Here is a 21387-nt window from a genome sequence, read left to right as displayed (position 1 = left end):
AAGTACAAGAAAGTGTTTCAGATCAGAGGACACCAAGATTAGAGAGATCATGGTGCTGTCAGGAAAAAGCCTAATTCAGGGTGGCTGAGGGGAAGAGTGCCACCTGGAAAGTGGCAGGAGACAAAATTGGAAAGGTAGACCAGAGCCAGAGAAAGAATAAACTTTTTGTTTTAATAGAGTTGGACAAAGAGAGATTCACTTTTCAATGTGTAATATATGGTACAATTGTAAGACATTTAAGGGAGGGGGTATCTAGAGTTAAGGAGAGAAGCTGGGGCAACTGTTAGCTGACGTGGGCGTTAAAATCATGGCTCTAAATGATCACCTAGAGAGAATAAGTAAAAAGAAAAGAAGGCTACAGACTCCTAAAGAACACTGACATTTCAGAAGCAAACAGAAGGAAAAGCTAAAGTCAGAGAGGGAGAAAGAAAGCCAGATAAAGAAACCTCTATCCATCTTCCCAAATTCCTCCTTGATCTTAGTCCCAAACAAAATCTTGGTTCTGCCCATTAATTGAATTGGAAATATTTATTAAAAAGTTCTAGCACACTAAATACTCAAATAAGAAAAATATCCCAATAGACACAACCAGATGATCCCGTAAGTTCCTGCAACTGTGAAACATATTCAAATAAGGAACAATTATACTCAAAAGATTTTAGTAGGGGGGGTCCCTGTGATCTGTGTTCATTACGTAAGAACTAATTGTCATAATGTTACAAAGTAAAGTCACAAATTTTGCAAAAGATGCAGGGCTTAAGGGAGCAAATACTGGTAAAATCATAAATAAAGCCATCAGAAATTAGGACCTGGCAAAGAAATAGAAAAAGACTCAAGAATAATACATCAGGCACTTGAGATATGTCCTGATATCAAGAGATTGCTAAAAAGGCACTTGAAAAAACCAGTGAACTCCCCTAATATTTTTACAAAATTTACTCTCTTCATAATCATGTGCCAACAGTCAAAGGTAAACTAAAGCATTTTATTTTGTAACTGAGAAAATTAGGTTAAAAAAAATTAACACTATTCTTATTTATTTTGCAAATCACCAGAGCTATAACTATAGCTTAGATTTTAATGAGAAATGTTTTTATAACATATTGTTGTATTTTCAAGACAAAGTACCACTCAAATTTTCCTTCTTCCCACTAAGAAATCTGAGTCCCTGTTTGGTGTGCATATGTAGACCTTTCAGGTCCTAATTAATTTTCTCAATAAGGCAAACTTCTGGTATTCGAGTGGATATTCAGTCCATTTAGAAGAAAGCCTCTGGGAAAATAACATTCAGCATTATTACCAACAGGGAAACTCATTCATTGGATAAATCTTAACAGAGCCCTTATAGTTTCAAATCTAGTAGAAATGCAAAAATCATACAATATTTCCCAGATGATATCTCATAAACAGTTTACAGATATTAGTGAATAGATATGTTCTCAAATATATTTTTTAACTAAAGCATTTTCTCATTAATATAATTTCAGAGATACTCTTAACTTAATCTTCAATTGGCAGCAGTTCCTTATAAGCTTTAACTACATTTAAGATGGATGAATTCCTTCTGAAATATAAATCACTACCTCCTAAGTTCCACGTTTGGGAGGCAGGAGAGTACTGCGGTTAAAAAACACGAGCTTTGGAGTGTGACTGACCTGGGTTTCCGCTCTGGCTCCATTTACTAGCTGTGTAACCTGGGGCAAGTTATTTAACCTCTCTAAGTCTCAGTTTCTTTATCTGTAAAATAGAGATAATAATAGTATCTATTTCATAGGGTTGTTGTGAGGATTAAATAAGATAAGGTAAGCTTAGCACAATGCTTGGTACTTAGTATGTGCTCAATAACTTTTAGCTGTTATGTTTTTTTATAAGCTTAAATTTTTAAGTAACACTTTTTCATGAAAATCTGTGATAATAAAATACACGTACCCAAGGCTTTTCTTATAAAGTACTTAAAATAAGCAAAAATAAAGGCCTTTCAACTAGGAAAAGCTATGGGCATGACTTCCTTGTCTGCATGAAAGAAGTTCCTCAAAAATGGAATATATTACATTCAGAAAGAGCAATTTCAAAATTAGGAAGAAAACATCTGTGTTTAAAGTATACAGAAGCTTATTACAGTTAATACATCTTGGACTTCATAACACTTCTGGTAAATGATTTAAAAAAAAAAACTGTGGAGGTTTGTTTCATAAAATTTACTCTCCTGTGAGGTAGGTAAAGAGTATTAATCTCTTCCTTTAAAAAAAAGAAAATAGGGGCGCCTGGGTGGCTCAGTCATTAAGCACCTGTCTTCGGCTCAGGTCATGATTCCAGGGTCCTGGGATCAAGCCCCGCATCAGGCTCCCTGCTCCGCGGGAAGCCTGCTTCTTCCTCTCCCACTCCCCCTGCTTGTGTTCCTGCTCTCACTCTCTCTCTCTGTCAAATAAATAAAATCTTTTCTAAAAAAAAGAAAATAAAATTGATATGAGGACAGTAAGGGACTTGAAAAACAACAGCAAAAATGGGACATGAATTAAGGTTCTACAATTGCCAATCACTGCTACATAGTGATTAAACCTAGAAGCACATTTTTCCCCAAATGAAAGGTTCCAGTTACGTCTTTAAAGATCTCTTACCAGACTCTTAAGTCATATTAATCTATGCTCTCAAATAAACTATTCCTCAAAGTTATAAAATATCTACTTATCATTTTCAAGGGAACACAACACAATGTAATGCTTCTGTAAAATCTCAATCTAAAATTAATTTTATGAACTGAAAGCAGGTAACTAAAATTTTTCTAAAAATTAAAATGATTTTTAAAGTCTAATTTTAACATAAAAATTTAAAGACTATAAATTAACCACATCTGCAAAATTCAACTTCTTACTACTTCTTAAATATGTGTTAGGTATAACAAGTTCCATGACAGCACCACAAAAAAGTTCTTGGCATGTTTAATTTTTTTTAACAATCATTAACTAGAAGTAGATAATAATTTGGGAACTGATAAGTAAATGGAATGATAATTATATCCTTTGTTTTCAACTTTGATTTTGTATAAAAATAGCTATTATAGGAGCTGTCTCTATTTTCAATAAAAAGTGTAATTTTAACAGAAACCTTTGAAATAACTGAAAATTAAAATGTATACAGCTCTACTTTGAGAAACCTAGTTTTCCTAAGATGTCTCCCATCTGTCTTCTCAATGTACACTACCTGGAAAAGAGTTATTTATATGTAAAATTTTCTAGGACAACCAGGTAATATTCTACTGAGTCAGAATCTCTTTAACTTTCATAATAGCATTAAATAAAAAGTTCCTGATACATGAAATAAAGACTCCTTATTGTTCTTATTTTTCTTATGTTCATTAACTATCCACCCAACCTACCTACCTCTACCTTGAACAAATAGGTACTTTTCATCTACTGCTTTCCAATTTAATATTTATAGATATAAAATCATTTCTTATGGTACACATTTTTAAGATATAGTTAGGAAAAGAGAAAAAATATTACATACCTGTCCATCTAAGTCGAATGCTAAACAGGCTATACCATGTGTATGAACATCCTTTAGAACTGATATGGTCTGCACAGTGTATGAATCCCAAACACAGATATAAGGCTCTTTCCCAACTTGTCCTGTTGCTACTAATACTCGTTCAGGATGCAATGCAAGGCTGCAAAATAAATAAACAAATAAATTGACTTAAAATTGCTTATAGCGCTTTTATAATATTTGATATATGTAAACTTTATATATACCAAAGCAACAATTAGATGTTATCCATTTAAAGTAATATGGATTTAAAATAACTTCTACAGGGGCTCCTGGGTGGCTCAGTCGTTAAGTGTCTGTCTGCCTCCAGCTCGGGTCATGATCCCAGGGTCCTGGGATTGAGCCCTGCATTGGGCTCTCTGCTCAGCAGGAAGCCTGCTTCTCCCTCTCCCTCTCCCACTTCCCCTGCGTGTGTTCCCTCTCTCGCTGTGTCTCTGTCAAATAAATAAAGTCTTAAAAAAAAATAACTTCTACAAAAATCCATGCTAAGAGTTATTACTTGACTAGTATATGTATGTGATAAGCAGTTTGATGACAGACTTCATAATCTCTGTAATATGATACAGTGTGTGTAAACTTTGCAAGAAAAGAATTCTCACAAGGGATCAACTGCACCACAGCAACAAATTAGTAGCAACCTTACCACATGCCATTTTCCCATTTGGTATTCATCTGTTTTTAAGCCCTCTCTCCCATTTTACTCTTTTATTGGGTAGCGTTAGACCAAATCTTAGTGTCCAAAAATAGTATTTAGCAGCACTCCTATGATAATACTTTAATTACAAATCCCATTCTTAATTGAAGTAAAATTGGTATGTAACATATAAGTTTCAGGTATACAATATTATAATTAAATATCTGTATTAATCTCAAAATGATCACCTCCAAAAGTCTGGTTACCATTTATCACCATACAATTGACTTCCTTCACCCATTTCACCCACCCCTCAACCACCTACCCTTGTAGTAACCCTTGTAGTACCACCACTACCCTTGTGGTAACCACCAATCTGTTTTCTGTGTATGAGTTCATTTTTGTTTTATTTGTTCTGTTTTTTCAAATTCACATATGACTGAGATATTTTTTATCTTCTCCTTCTGACTTAGTTCACTTAATACCTTCAAGGTCCATCCATGTTGTTGCCATCTGATTTCACTATTTTATGGCTGAGTAGTAGTCCATTGTGTGTATATAACACACCTTCTTTACCCATTCATCCACTGGTGCACATTTAGATTGTTTCCATATCGTGGCTATTGTAAATGATGCTATAATTAACAACAGGATGCATATATCTTTTCGCAGTAATGTTTTCATGTTTAGATAAATGCCCAGAAGTGGAACTGCTGGATAGTATGGCAGTTCTTTTGTCAACTTTTTAAGGAATAGCCACAGTGTTTTACATAGCAGATGCACTAATTTACATTTCCAGGGTTTTATTCACAAGTGTTCCCATTTCTCCACATCTTCTCCAACACTTATTTTTTCTTGTCTTTTTGATGATAGCCAATCTACCCTTGTGAGGTGGCATCTCACTGTGGTTTTGATTTGAATTTTCCTAATAATTAGTGATGTTGAACATCTTTTCATGTGCCTGTTGGCCACTGATTTATCTTCTTTGGAAAAATGTTTATGCAGATCCTCTGCTCATTTTTTAAATTAGATTTTTTGTTAAGTTGTATGAGTTCTTTATATAGTTTGAATATTAATCCCTTGCCAAATATGTAATTTTGGCAATTATCTCCTCCCATTCAGTAGGTTGCCTTTTCCTTTTGATGATGGTTTCTTTCACCATGCAGAAGCTTTTTAGTTTGATATAGTTCAATTTGCTTACTATTGCTTTGGTTTCCCTTGCCTTTGAAGTCAGATCCACAACTACATTGCTATGACTGATGTCAAGGAGCTTACCTCCTGTTTTCTTTTAGGAGTTTTATTGTTTCAGGTTTTACATTAAAGTTTTTAATCCATTTTCAGTTGATTTTTGTGTACAGTATAAGACAGTGGTCAAGTTTCATTCTTTGCATGTGGCTGTCCAGTTTTCCCAACACCATTTATTAAAGATACTGTCCTTCCTCCATTTTATGTTCTTGGCTTCTCTGTCATAAATTAATTGTCCATTTATGTGTAGATTTATTCCTGGGCTCTCAATTCTGTTTCATTGATCTATGTGTCTGTTTTTTGGTTTTCTTTTTAAAGATTTTATTTATTTATTTGACAGAGAGAGACACAGAGAGAGAGGGAACACAAGCAGGGGGAGTGGGAGAGGGAGAAGCAGGCTCCCCACGGAGCAGGGAGCCTGATGGCGGGGCTCGACCCTGGGACCCTGGGATCATGACCCGAGCCGAAGGCAGATGCTTAATGACTGAGCCACCCAGGTGCCCCATGTGTCTGTTTTTATCCCAATACCATATAGTTTTGGTTACTATAACACAAATTGCACTTCAAGAAACAGAAAAGTCACCCATAGTTCACAGAAAATAATCTGAGTCTTTAAAAACAAGACAAAGACCTAACAGCTGGTAATGGTTTATGTACATCAGAAGGCAGGGAGTGAATACAAATTTCTCCATAAATTTTTCTACAAGTAGATTTAGATTATGAGATTCACCTTTGGGAGGAAAAAAATCACTCCTGGCATCAGAGTGAAGGATGAATTCAAAGTGAGAAAAGTTAGGAGCATATTAAGACACAATCAGTTGGGGACTCCTGGATGACTCAGTCGGTTAAGCATCTGCCTTTGGCTCAGGTCATGATCCCAGGGTCCTGGGATCAAGTCCTACATCAGGCTCCTTGCTCAGCAGGGAGCCTGCTTCTCCCTCTGCCTGCCACTCCCCCTGCTTGCTCAGTCTCTCTCTCAATCTCTCTCTCTCTGACAAATAAATAAAATCTTAAAAAAAAAAAAAGAATCAACTGATTGGATGTAGTGAGTAAGGGAAAGGGAAGGGTCTAAGATGACTCTAGGATTTCTGGCTTGGGCATCTGAATGGCTTAGATGGTATTCATCAAGTCAGGGAATACTAAATGAGTAACCAGTGGGAGGGAAGATAAGTGGGAATGGAAGGTCAGTTCAACATATAAAAACAAACCAATATAATATATTAAGAGAATAAAGGTCAATCCTAAAAATAAATAAAGCAATAAAGGTTAAAAAAAAAACCCACATACTTTCATCTCAACAGACAGAAGATGCATATGACAAAAATCCAACCTCTTTTGTAATAAAAATACACAACTATGAATTAAAGAGAACGTTCTCAATCTGATAAAGGACATCTGTGAAAACCCACAGCTGTTACCACATTTAATGGTGAAAGCCTGAAAGTTTCCCCTTTAAGTATAGGAACAAAACAAGGATGTCAGCTTTTGTCACTTCCATCCAACACAGTACTGGATATTTTAGCCAGGACAATTAGGCAAGAAAAAAGAAACAAAAGGGAGAAGTAAAACTATCTCTACTTGCAGATGACATTATCTTGTATACAGGAAATCCTAAGGAATCACAAACAATAATAAAATAAATCCCAAGTAAAACTAATAAATGAGTTCCGCAATGTGGTAGGATACAGATCAGTCAGTTATATTTCTGTACACTAGCAATGAACAATCTGAAAATTACATCAAGAAAACAATTTCACTTATATTAGCATAAAAAAGAAGAAAACACTTAGGAATAAACTTAACAAAAAAGTACAGGACTTGTACACAGAAAAGTACAAAACACCATTAAACAAAATTTAAAAGATCTAAATAAATGGAAAGATATATCATATTCCAAGCCTGTGATATAGTTAAAATGGCAATACTTCCTAAATTGATCTAGAGTTAAAACCAATCCATGCCAAAATACCAGTTGCTTGTCTTGAAGACATTCACAAGCTGATTCAAAAACTGAGAATAGCTAAAACAATCTTGAAAAAGAACAAAATTGGAAGATTCAGACTTCCAATTTCAAAACTTACTAACTTACTATAAAACTAGAGTAATCAACACAGCATGGTACTGGCATAACAGAGGTGCAGATTGTGAAACAAAACTGAAGAGTCCAAATATAAATCAGTACATTCATGGTCAATTGACTTCCATGAAGGGTGGTGCCAAGATAATTCAAAGGAAGAAGATGGTGCTAGGACACCTGAATATTCACAATGCAAAGCAAAGAATCTGGACCCATACCTTAAACCATATACAAAAATCAATTCAAAATGTGAGAGCTAAAATAATAAAATTCTTAGAAGAAAACACAGGCATAAATCTTACTGACCTCAGATAAAATAAGGGTTTCTTAGATAGAAGTGACAAAAGAAAAAATAAAATGGGCTTCATCAAAATTAAAAAAAAATTTTTAAGAAGATATTTATTTATTTATTTGAGAGAGAGAGAGAGAACGACCAAGAGAGCACAAGCAGGGGGAGCAGCAGAGGGACAGGGAGAAGCCCTGCTGAGCAGGGGGTGATGCAGGGCTTGATCCCAGGACCCTGGGACCATGACCCAAACAGAAGGCAAACACTTAACTGACTGAGCCACCCAGATGCCTCCAAAATTAAAAACTTTTATGTTTCAAAGGACAACTATCAAAAATAAGAAAACAAAACACACAAAATGGGAGAACATAACTACAAAGATTTGATAAGGGACTTATATCTATAATATATAAAGAACTCAACAATAAAACCACAAATAACCCCATTTTTTAAATGGACAAAGGATTTGAATAAACATCTTCCCAAGGAAGATAGACAACAAGCACATGAAAAGATGCTCAACATCATTAGCCAGTAGGAAAATGCAAATCTAAATCTCAATGATATACCACTTCCACGATAAAAAAAAAGACAGTATGGATGTATATATACGTATATATGTAAATGTAAAACATATGTAATTTATATTATATGAAGTACTAGCAAGGATGTGGAGAAAACGTAACTTTCAAATATTGCTGTGGGACTGTAAATTCTACTCCTAAATTCCCAAGAAATGGAAACATATGTCTACAAAAAACTTATACACAACGTTCACAGCAGCATTACTCATAATAGCCAAAAAGTGCAAACAACCAAAAAGTTCCTCAACTGAAGAATGGATAAAATGTGGCATATGTCCATGCAATGAAATATTTGGCAATAAAAAGGAATAAAGTCCTGATATACGTTACAACATGAACATACCCTGAAAGCATTTACATTAATTTAGATATATAAGGGCCACATATTATATGAATCCATTTTGATGAAATGTACAGAAAAAGCAAATCCATAAAGACAGAAATGAGGATAGGGTAGGTGCGTGTTTAGATTTATAAGAAACCACCAATTTCCAAAGCGCTTGTGCCATGTTGTACTCCCAAAAGGTATGCAATTTCTTTTTTTTTTTTTTTTAAGATTTATTTATTTGACAGAGAGAAAGATAGCGAGAGAGGACATATAAGCAGGGGGAGTGGGAGAGGGAGAAGCAGGCTTCCTGTGGAGTAGGGAGCCCGATGCAGAACTCGATCCCAGGACCTTGGGATCATGACTTGAGCTGGCAGACTGCTTAAGGAATAAGCCACCCAGGCGCCCCAGGTATGCAATTTCCAGTTGCACCACATTCTCATTAATACTTGGGGTCATCAATCTTTCTTATTTGAATTTTCCTGATGAATAATATTGACTGTTTCTTATAATCTGCTCAAGTCTTAGCCATCTTAACTGGGTTGTCTTCACAGTTTTGAGTTTTGAAACTATTTTATGCATTCTCAATACAAGTCCCTTTGTCCAACGTGTGATTTGCAAATATTTTCTCTTAGGCTGCAGCTTTTCTTTTCATTCTCATAACAGTTTCTTTCACAAACTATTTTTTTTTATTTTTATGAAGTCCATTTCATCAATTTTTTTTGTTTTATAGACCATGCTTTTGCACAACCAAAGGTAACAAAGATTTGCTCTTAAGTTTCCTCCTAAAATCTCTGTAGTTTTATGTTTTACATTTCAGTCTATCATCCAGGGGTGCCTGGGTGGCTCAGTTGTTAAGTGTCTGCCTTCAGCTCAGGTCATGATCCCAGGGTCCTGGGATCAAGCCCCGCATCGGGCTCCCTGCTTAGCGGAAAGCCTGCTTCCCCCTCTCCCCTCCCACCCCCCGCTTGTGTTCCCTCTCTCGCTGTGTCTCTGTCAAATAAATAAGTAAAAAATCTTTTAAAAAAATAAATCTATCATCCATTTTGAGTCAATTTTGTATAAGATGTAATGTAGATTGGATTTTGCTTATTTTTTCATACGGATGTCCAATTTGTTCCAGCACCATTTATTGAAAATACCATCTTTTCTCCATTGAATTGTCCATTTTATCAAAAAATCAATTGACTATGTTAATTTGTCACAAAATGTACAATTTTGTTCTACTAATCGATGTATCTATCATTTCACTAACACCACACAGTCAAATTACTGTTGCTTTATAATAATCCTTAAAATTGAGTACTGTGAATCCTCCACCTTCCTGCCTTTTCAAAATTGTTCTAGATATTCTAATTGCTTTATCTTCCCTATAAGTTTAGAATCAGTTTGTATATCCTAAATACCCTGTTGGGACTGGGATTAAATAAACTCTATAGATCAATCTGAGAAGAACAGGCATCTTTACATTAAGTCTGCCAATCCATGAACATTATATATACTCCATTTTTAAGTTCTTTGCTTTGTTTTTCCAGCTTCATTTTATAGTTTTTAGCATACAAAGACTGCATAGATTTTGTTAAATTTAGGCAAGATTGTTTTTGAGTTATTATAAATGGTATTGTTTTAAAATTTCAGTTTCCATTTGTTAATTGCTAGTATGTAGAAATGTGATTGATTTATGCACATTGACCTTGTACCTTATGACCTTGGTAAATTCACTTACTGGTTTTAGGAGTAGTGTGTGTATGCTGTAGATTATTTGGAAATTTCTATGTAGGCAATCAAATTATCTAGGAATAGAGAATATTTATTTTTCTTCCCCTCCTCCAAGTCTTTTATTTCTATTTCTTGCCTTACTGCACTGGCTAGATCTTCTCGTATGATGTTGAATTAGGAGAGGAAAGAAAAGAATTATCTTTTTCCTGGTCTTATATGGAAAACATTCAGTCTCTCACTATTAAGCATAACGTTAGCTGTAAGTTTTTTATAGATGTTTGTACAGTTAAGGAAGTAGCCTTCTATTCTTAGTTTGCTACTCATTTTAATGATTTTTTTAAATTTTTTATTATGTTAATCACCATACATTACATCATTAGTTTTTGATGGCTACTCATTTTAAAATACATGAACAGATGTTGAGTTTTCTCAAATTCTTTTCCTACATTTATTGAGATGATCATGATTTTCCTTCTTTAGTCTCGTAATATAGTGAATTACCTTGATTAGTTTTCAAATATTGAACTCACCCTGTATTCCTGAAATGAACCCCTTGATCATAATGTATTATTCTATTGATGGATTTTGATTAGTTTACTGAGAATTTTTACATCTATGTTAATGAGGAATAGTGGTAATTTCCCTTTCTTGTAATGTCTTTGTCTGGACTTCATATTAAAGTAATGCCAGTCTCATAAAATGAGTTGGAAATATTCTCTCATCTATTGTCAGTAAGAGCTGTGTGGAATTGGTATTATTCCCTCTTTAAATGTTTGGCAGAATTACCAGTGAAATCATTTATACCTGGGGCTTTCTTTTTTGAAATGTTTCCAACTACAAATCCAATTACTTTAATAGATAAAGGGTTATTCATGTTATCTATTCTGCTTGCTAAGTTATGATAGCTTGAATCTTTCAAAGGAATAGTCCATTTCATCTAAGTTGTCAAATATCTCTATGTATAGTTGTTCATAGTATTCCTTTATTATCCTTTTAATGTCTTTAGGTCTGCAGTGATAGCCTGATGAATATTGGTAATTTCCATCTCCTTTTTGTTCTTGGTAGTCTAGCTGGAAATTTATCAATTTAATCAGTCTTTTAAAAAAAACTAGCTTTTTGGGGCTCCTGGGTGGTTCAGTTGTTAAGCAGCTGATTCTTTTTTTTTTTTTTTAAGATTTTATTTATTTATTCATGAGAGACAGAGAGAGAGAGAGAGAGAGAGGCAGAGGGAGAAGCAGGCTCCCAAGGAGCAGGGAGCCCGATGCGGGACTCGATCCCAGGACCCTGGGATCGTGACCTGAGCCGAAGGCAGACACTTAACCATCTGAGCCACCCAGGCACCCTAAGCAGCTGATTCTTGATCTCACCTCAGGTCTTGATCTCAGGGTCGGGAGTGTTAGCCCCGCACTGAAAAAACAAAAACAAAAAACAAAACTAGCTTTTGGTTTGATTTTTCCCTACTGTGTTGCCGTTTTCATTGATTTCTGCTTTTTATTATTTCCTTCTGTTTGCTTTTGAGTTTAGTTTGCTCTTCTTTTTCTAGTTCTAAAGGTGAAATCTTAGATTACTGATCTTCAACCTTTTTCCTTTTCAAATATATGCATTTAACACTATAAATTCCCCCTTGAAACAATGCTGTAGCTGATTTTCACACATTTTAATGTTTTCATTTTCATCCATTTTAAAATATTTTGATTTTCCTGTTTTCTCTGAGTTAATGATTTTTATTTCATTATGTTTAAAGAACACATTTTGTATGATTTCAATTCTTTTAAGTTTGTTGAGGTTTGTTTTATAGGATATGACCGATACTGTTGGTAAAACTTCCAATGACAGGTGAAAAGAATGTATATTCTGTTATTATTGACTCATGCTATTTGCTACGCCATGGGTAATAAAGTTCTTTATCTCTGACCCAGGAATTTCATGACTGTGCTGACACCCAAGAAATAATAAAAGTCTAACTTATTAGTTTGTAAAAAGGGTGAAAATATATTCCATACTGTTTCCTATGCTGTTATGACATATTACCACAAGTTGAGCATCTTGACATAACACAAATTATCTAAAGTTCTGAAGGGCAGAAATCCAGTTATAGCTGGGTTCTCTGCTTAAGAGTCTCACCAGGCTGGGGTGCCTGCGTGGCTCAGTCCTTGAGCGTCTGCCTTCGGCTCAGGTCATGATCCCAGGGTCCTGGGATTGAGCCCTGCACTGGGCTCCATGCTCAGCAGGAAGCCTGCTTCTCCCTCTCCCACTCCCCCTGCTTGTGTTCCCTCTCTTGCTGTATCTCCCTCTGTCAAATAAATAAATAAAATCTTAAAAAAAGAAGAGTCTCACCAGGCCAAAACCAAGGTATCAACACAGCTTCATTACTTTCTGGAGTCTCTCAGGATGAATCAGCTTCCAAGTTCAGAGTGTTGGCTGAATTCAATTCCCTGTGGTAAAAGGACTGAAGCCTTTGTTTTCCTGCTGGCTGTCAGCTGAGAACTTCAACCTCCCTAAGGTGCCTGCATTTTTTCATTATATTGCCACCTGCATCTTCAAAGCAGCAATGGCACAATGAGTCCCTCTTCTCAAGTTTGGAATCTTTCTGACTTCTGCTACATCTCTTCTGATTCCAGCTGGAGAAAGCTATTTTTTAGGGTTCACATGATTAAATTAGGCCCATCTGGGTAATTCAGGACACTCTCTTAAGGTCCATACCTTAATTATATCTTCAAAGTCATGTTTGGCATTTAACAACATATTCGAAAATTCCAGGGATTAGGGAATGGATATCTTTGCAGGGGGTGGGGACTGGGGGGGGATGGGCACAATCTGGCTACCACACACTCAAGATACTGAGTTCACTAGGGAATTCTTTACTTCCATTTTAATATTTTTCAGTTCTAAACATTCCATTTTTCTAGAGCTTCTACTTCTTTACTGAGAACTTGTAACATTTGTTTCATGAGCATTCCCCTTTACTTCACCGCATATAGTTGTAACAACTGCTCTAAATTCTTTGATAATTCCAACGTTTACATCATCTTGGGGCTGACAACTGTTGTCTTTTTAAGTTAAGAGAATTTCCTAATTTATTATGTGATAATTTTGGATTATGTCCTGGACATTTTGAATATTGTGTTATAAACGCTAAGCCCTGTTAAAATCCTCTGGAGAAGGATGATTTTTTGTTTTTTTGTGTTTCATCCAGCAAGCAATCCAGTTAGGTTCAGGGTACATGTCCCAATTCTCCGTGATTCCAGTGTTAGAATTTTTAAAGCCTTTGTAGTAGTACCAGATGTACGCACCACAGGGGCCAATCTGAAACCTGGATGATTGTAATTTAGTTCTCAAAGCCTTTGGTATGCTGTTTCAAATTAGTTTCAACCACATGCAGTGTAAGAGTGAGTCTGGGACATCAACTGTAACTCTTTAAGATCCCTTCTTGAACTCCCTGCTTTCTATAAACTTCCCATCTCTCCATCTCCCAGGGGCTCTTCTTCATCTTACTATGACTAGAAGTCCACAGTATGAGCCTCTGTATATTGTCATGCACTTCCTACAACTGGGTCTGACTCTGGGCAAAAAGCACTTGGCTTATGTTTTAATTGGTTTATTATCATATTGCTGCATTGTAAGAGTTCTTGATATATTCTGGATACAATTATTCTCTCAAATATATGTTTTGTAAATGTGTTTCCCAGTTTGCAGATTGTCTTTTCATTTTCTTAGTGGTAACTTTTAAAGAGAAAAGGATTTTAATTTCTTTAAAAAACTTTATTTTGGACTTTAGATTCATAAAAAAGTTGCAAAAATATTACAAACAGTTCTCTTATATCCCTCACCCCACTGTCCTAATATAAACATCTTACATAACCTGCTATGACGACCAGAAAGAGGAAATTAACATTAGTACTATATCACCCTTTAAACTACTTATTCAAAATTCACCAGTTTTCTCACTAAGGTTTTTTCCTGTTTCAAGATCCTATCCAGGATCCCAGGCTGCATTTAGTTGTTACTTCTCATTAGCAACTTCAGTCTGTTAACAGTTCCTTTGACTTTCCTTGTCTTTCCTGATGGTCACTTTTGAAGAATACTAATCAATTATTTTGTAAACTGTCCCTCGATTTGAACTTGTAACATGTTTTCCCATGAGTGGAGTAAGATTATGCATTTCTGGCAAGTATACCACCAAATTTTTATTTGTTGTTCTTAGTGCGTCACATCAAGGAGTTCATCAATTAAGATGTCAATATGTATTATTACTGATGATGTTTACCTCAATTCCTTAGATAAGTTGGTGCTTGTAGGGTTTCTTCACTGTAAAGTTACTACAAAGTTTCTTGTAATCGAAATATATTTTAGGAGAGGGCGCCTGGGTGGCTCAGTTGGTTAAGCGACTGCCTTCGGCTCAGGTCATGATCCTGGAGTCCCTGGATTGAGTCCCACATCGGGCTCCCTGCTCGGCAGGGAGTCTGCTTCTCCCTCTGACCTTCCCCCTCCTCATGTGCTCTCTCTTTCTCTCATTCTCTCTCTCAAATAAATAAAAATCCTTTAAAAAATATATATTTTAGGAGAGATGCTTTGAGGTTATGCAAATCCTGTTTCTCCTCAAACTTTCATTAATTTAATTTTTTTAAAGATTTTTAAAATTTATTCATCTGAGACAGAGAGCTAGCAAGTGAGAGCATGAGCAGAGGACAGCAGCAGAGGGAGAAGGAGAAGCAGGCTCTCCGCTGAGCAGGGAGACTGATGTGGGACTCGATTACAGGACCCTGGGATCATGACCTGAGCCAAAGGCAGCCACTCAACCAACTGAGCCAACCAGGTGTCCCAAACTTTCATTAATTTTAGCATCTATTACTAGACTTTGCCTGAAATCGTTACTACCGGTACTATTCAACTTATGTGATTCTCTTATTTCCCTCTTTTCTCCTACATTTACTAATTGGAATTCTACCATAAGGAAGAAATATCTTTTTAAAATTTTTTTAAAGATTTTATTTATCTGAGAGAGAGAGAGAGAACGAGCAAGGGAGGGACAGAGGGAGAAATAGAGAAACAGACTCACCGCTGAGCACAGAGCCCAACAAGGGGCTCGATTCCAGGACCCCAAGATCATGACCTGAGCCAAAGGCAGATGCCTAACCAACTGAGCCACCCAGGTGCCCCATCTTTCTAATTTTTTAAAAAAATTTTGAGTATACTTAACACACAATGTTACATTAGTTTCAAGTGTACAACATAGTTTTTCAACTTCTCTATATGTTATGGTATGCTCACAGTAAGTGTAGCTACCATCTGTCACCATACAACACTATTACAATATTATTGACTATATTCCCTATTCTCTTTTATTCCCATGACTTATTCAGTCCATAACTGGAAACTTGTATCCCTCATTCCCCCTCACCTATTTTGTCCATCCCTCTACCTCTTTTCCCTCTGGCAAATATCAGTCTGTTCTTTTATTTTTAGGTTTGGTTCTGCTATTTGTTCATTTGTTTTTTAGATTCCATATGAGTGAAGTCATATGGTATTTGTTTTATTTCACCCTCTAGATCCATGTTGTTGCAAATGGCAAGATCTCATCCTTTTTTATGGATGTGTAATATTCCTGTGTGTGTGTGTGTGTGTGTGTGTGTGTGTGTGTAAATATACCGCATCTTCCCTATTTATTCATCTATCAATGGACACTTAGGTTGCTTCTATACTGGCTATTGTAAATAATGCTGCAATAAACATAGGGTTTCATATATCCTTTAGAATTAGTGTTTTTGTTTTCTTTGGGTAAATACCTACTAGGAGTTCTTGGATCATATGGTACTTCTATTTTTAATTTTTTGAGGAACTTCTATACTGTTTGCACAGTGGCTGTACTAATTTATATTCCCACCAACAGTGCACAAGGGTTCCTTTTTCTCCACATCCTCACCAATGCTTGTTATTTCTTATCTTTTTTATTTTAGCCATAGGAAGAACTATTCTCTCTTATTTAGTTAATCCATTGTTTATATCAGTTGAATTCATGGATATTTTAATTCAAGGGTCAATAACAAAATTTTTCTGTAAAGTGACAGTAAATATTTTGGGCTTTGCATGCCATACAACCTCTATTACACCTACTCAACTCTGCTGTTACAATGTCAAACAGTATGTAAGCCATGCAATCTCACTGGGAGCAATATCACTTCCATGAGGTTTTGTAAAAATTGGTCCTTGTGTGAAGGTCTTACTATTTTTATGAATAAAGCATAGATACATATAAGGTACATAAATTGATATACAGTGTATCTGTGGTAATAGAATTTTGTGGTGGGTTGGGCAATTAAGAAAAAAAAAAAACACCTAAAAGGGCTTCTTAGAGGAACTATTAAAAAAAGATTGCAAAAACAGTTGCGCCTAGGTGGCTCAGCTGGTTAGGTGTCCGACTCCTGATTTCAGCTCAGGTTGTGATCTTAGGGTTGTGGGATCAAACCCCGAGTCAGGCTCCACGCTCAGCGGGGAGTTTGCTTGAGATTCTCTCTCCCTCTCCTGCTACCCCTCCCTGCACACTCTCCCTCTCTCTCTCTCAAATAAATCAATCTTTAAAAAAAAAAAAAGTTGCTGAAACAAATAGTCGTGTTTGTTTTCCAATAAAATTTTTACCAAAATAGGTGGCAGGCCATATATGGCCCACAGTCTGTTTTTTTGACAATTCCTGTTTTATTCTATGGGTTAAAATTCAATACTATCATTATTTATCTTATAGCTCAAATTGTTCTTTGACCTTCAGGAGATCCTTCAGGTTGGCTCCCTTATTTTTTCAACAAGCCACTATCTCTTTTGCATTTACCTACTTTGAGGCACCACAATATATTCAAGGCTCATCCAGTATTTTTCCTGCTCCATCCTATAATTAACTACTTCTCTAGGAAGCCCTAGTTCCATTTATTGGAGAATGGTATTTAGAGAACAAGATCCAGGCAGTCAATGTGGTCACTGTTATGGAGTGTTATTCCTTCTAGGCTGTAGACAGAACTAGGAAATAATATGTATGTATACTAACCCATGTATATACATATATCTATATTCTGTATTTATGTGTGTATATATCTAAAAACCATAAACTCATATTGATACCTCTGATGCTAACCCAAAACCACAAGCTTCATTGAGAACTTCTCCCTTTATGTATAACTTCTTCCTCCAAGAGAAATTAACCTTTCATAATCTAAAGTCCATTTAAGTGTAATATATCCAAAGTTGTTTCAGAATTGCTAGCCCTATGAGAAACAATTTGACTAACTAGATTATACCATTATCTATAGTTCTTTTCTGTCTTTATCCTTACAGTATTCAGTCAAGATACTGTTTTCTTCATTCTTTTAGGTTAAGTTGCTCCCTTCAAAGCTCAGTCATAGAAAGGAAAGAGCTTGTAAAACCGTAGGTAGAATTTTTTTCTCTTTTTACTTACAGTTATTTTATTTTAGTCTTGGTATTCTCTGCTTAAGTAATGGTAAGGCTGGGGCTTTGCATAGAAATTTCATACTTGTGAAGTGATTATGCATTGTTTGGGGAAGAGATTTTGGAAGGCTACTTACTACACATTCACCACTGTCTTCAGTTACCTGGAAGTTTGAAAAGTTTTAATTTTATTGCAGTTCAATTTACAATTTTCTTTTTAAGTCATCCATTTTATGCCCTATTTCCTATACTTTTCTTGTAAAAATTTTATGTGTTATCTTTGATGTTTAAGACATATGACCCAATTTGAGTTAAATTTTGTATATGGTGAGATATAGTTGAGGTTCATTTTTGTCCCCTTAGATATTTGGTTATTTTAATATCTAAATTTAAAGAAATTTTCATTTCTTGAAAAGGCTGTCTTTTAAGCATATTTTATATGTTAACAGGAACCATCTAGAAGTATCATCAAAATACTGATATAGGTGAATTAGGAGAATCTCTGGAGCAGGCAAAAAAAGGGCAGGATCTCTTGCACAGGTGGAGGGATTAATATGAGACAGGAGCTGGATATACTACTGAAATCTGAAAGGTCTGATGGCTCCAATATTCTTTTTTTTTTTTTTTTAAGTGACAATGTAGATTCATTCTGGACTATCTACCATACTCACAACTCCCATTTCTACCAGCTAACACTTCCATAAGTAGTTAAACCTTGGACTAAAATTAAAAATGGTGCATCCTTAATTCACTCTTTATATATTGACTTCCAAGTAATCAAATTCATCAGCATTACTAAGCAACTAACTAAAATCTCCCTTCCTCACAAAGACTTATTGCCTTGACTGTAGCATTAAGGAATAGACTCTGTAAATGACAAAATACTCAAAATGTATTTCTACTCATGACTGTAGGCACTTTCATCTCAGACCAATATAGGAACTGACAGAAGTTTGAACTACCTTCTTTGTTACTAGAAGCCTATATTGAGATAAAGCCACTCCAATGAGCGAGTCTGTTTGCCAGGGCTGGCTGGACTTGGAGTTGAGCTGGGCATATGGGGTAAGCAGATGAAAACACATGACTCCACTGTGCTAATGTTCTCTGACCCAGGCTGCACAACTGCCAACAAATAGTGTGAACTCATAGCAAGTTCTCCAACTGCAATATCTTCTGGTTAATGTTTCCCCTCTAGTTAATCACAGTCAGGACTGGAACTCAGGCTGTCCAACTCCCAGTTCGGTGTTCTTTCTCTGCTAGGATATCCTTTTCATGGATCTGAAAAGGGATGTTGGAAATATATAGTTGCATTGGTGGAAACATCTGAATGCAAGAGCTGTAGTAGGCCCTGTAACTTATTTTGCTCCTACATTACACCCTGGGCATCTGGATTCTGAGTCCAGGATGGTTCCAATTTTCTTAAAAAGAAAGAAAGCATGAGTATTGGGGCACCTGGGTGGCTCAGTTGTTAATGTCTGCCTTTGGCTCAGGTCATGATCCCGGGACCCTGGGATCAAGCCCCACATTGGGCTCCCTGCTCGGTGGGAAGCCTGCTTTTCCTCCCACTCCCCCTGCTTGTGTTCCCTCTCTTGCTGTCTCTCTGTCAAAAAATAAATAAAATCTTAAAAAAGAAAAAAGAAAAAAAAAAGAAAGCATGAGTGTGTTTCTAGTTATTCTTGGAATCAATATTACAATTAAGCTGTATTCCACATATTGCCTAGTATATTGCTGAACATAGAGTGGAACTCAACACTTAACAGATGAGAAGGCTCAGAAATAGACCCCCATAAATATAATCAACTGATATTTGATGAAGGAGCAAAAGCAATACAAAGATAGTCTCCTCTTCAGCAAATAGTGCTAGAACCAGATAACTACATGCAAAAAAGTGAATCTAAACACAGACCTTACCACCCTTCACAAAAATTAACTCAAAATGGATAATAGACCTAAAGATAAAATATACAACTATAAAATTCCTAAAAGACCAACACAGGAAAATACCTAGGTATGGTGGTGCCTTTTTAGATACAACACCAAATACATGATATATGAAAGAAGTAACTAATAAACTGGACTTCATTAAAATAAAAAACTTCTACTCTGTGAAAGACAACATCAAGAACATTTGAAGACAAGTCAAAACCTGGGAGAAAACATTTGCAAAAGACACATCTGATAAAGAACTGTTATCCAAAACATACAAAGACCTCTTAAAACTCAACAATAAGAAAACAACCCAATTACAATTTAGGCCAAAGACCCTAACAGACCCCCTCATCAAAGAAGGTATACAGATGGCAAATAAGCATATGAAAAGATGCTTCACATCATATGACATCAGGGAAATGCAAATCACAACAAGATACTACTATATGCCTATTAGAATGGCCAAAATTCAGAACACTGACAGAACACTGACAATGAGGATGAGCAAAAGAGACTTTCATACATTGCTGGTGGGAATGCAAAATGGTACAGCCACTTTGGAAGACAGTTTGGTGGTTTCTTACAAAACTAAATATACTGTTACCATATAATCCAGCAATTGTGTTCCTTAATATTTACCCAAAGGAGTTAAAAACTTCTGTCTACCCAAAAACCTGCACATAGATGTTTACAGGAGCCTTATTCATTATTGCCAAAACTTGGAAGCAACCAAGATGTCCTTCAGTAGGTGAATGGATAAATAAACTTAGTACATCCAAACAAGGGAATATTATTTAGCACTAAAAGGAAATGAGCTATCAAGCCAAGAAAACACATGGTGGAAACTTAAATGCGTATTACTAAGTGAAAGAAGTCCATTTGAAAAGGTTACATACTGTATGATTCCAACTGTATGACATTCTGGAAAAGGCAAAACTATAGAGACAGTAGGAACAACAACTGGTTGTGGGGGTAGTTAGGGAGTATACAGGCAGAGCACAGAGGATTTTTAGGTCAGCAAAAATACTCTGTATAATGATGGACATATGTCACTGCCCATTTGTCCAAACCCAAAGAATGTATAACACCAAGAGTGAATCCTAAGGTAAACCATAGATTTTGAGTGATTATGATGTTAACATAGGTTCATCCTTGGTAAAAAGTGTACCATTCTGGTGAGTGATACTGATAATGGGCTATACATGTGTGGGGTAGGGAGGTATATGCGAAATCTGTACCTTCCTCTCAATTTTGGTGTAAACCTAAAACTGCTCTAAAAAAAAAAAAAAAGAAAGGCTTAAAGGGAGGGGCCTCCGGCTGGGTCAGTCACTAGAGCATGTGACTTTTGATCTCAGGGTCATGAGTTTAAGCCCCACATTGAGCACAGTGCTTACTCAAAAAAAAAAACAAAAAAAAAGACTTAAAAGGAAATCTCTAAAACACAATAGTAGTATCTCCAGATTGCAAGATCATGGGTAAATATTTTTCTACAGCTTTCAATTTTCTATAATTGTATTCTATAATATATATCACTAATTTAAAAAACGTAATAACTACCCTTTGAGGGGGAGGCCTATGAAGCCTCATACTCATTATGTCAACCTCACA

At 35.8% G+C, this 21387-nt stretch overlaps 1 protein-coding gene across 8 annotated transcripts in view; it reads right to left on the bottom strand.

The window, feature by feature from the left end:
- The window catches only part of EML5 (EMAP like 5), a 168940-nt gene that overhangs the window by 135948 nt on the left and 11605 nt on the right, over window positions 1-21387 (bottom strand). For all 8 annotated transcript variants that reach the window (XM_027572413.2, XM_027572414.2, XM_027572415.2 and 5 more), the window contains exon 2: window positions 3508-3667. In XM_027572413.2, the coding sequence (XP_027428214.1) occupies window positions 3508-3667 (160 nt within the window). The remainder of the gene's footprint in view (window positions 1-3507; window positions 3668-21387) is intronic.

This window comes from Zalophus californianus, chromosome 6, assembly GCF_009762305.2.
Source record: "Zalophus californianus isolate mZalCal1 chromosome 6, mZalCal1.pri.v2, whole genome shotgun sequence".
Classification (NCBI taxonomy): Eukaryota; Metazoa; Chordata; class Mammalia; order Carnivora; family Otariidae; genus Zalophus; species Zalophus californianus.
The sequence above is the reverse complement of the archived record's forward strand: the minus strand, read 5'-3'. Positions and strand labels throughout refer to the sequence as shown.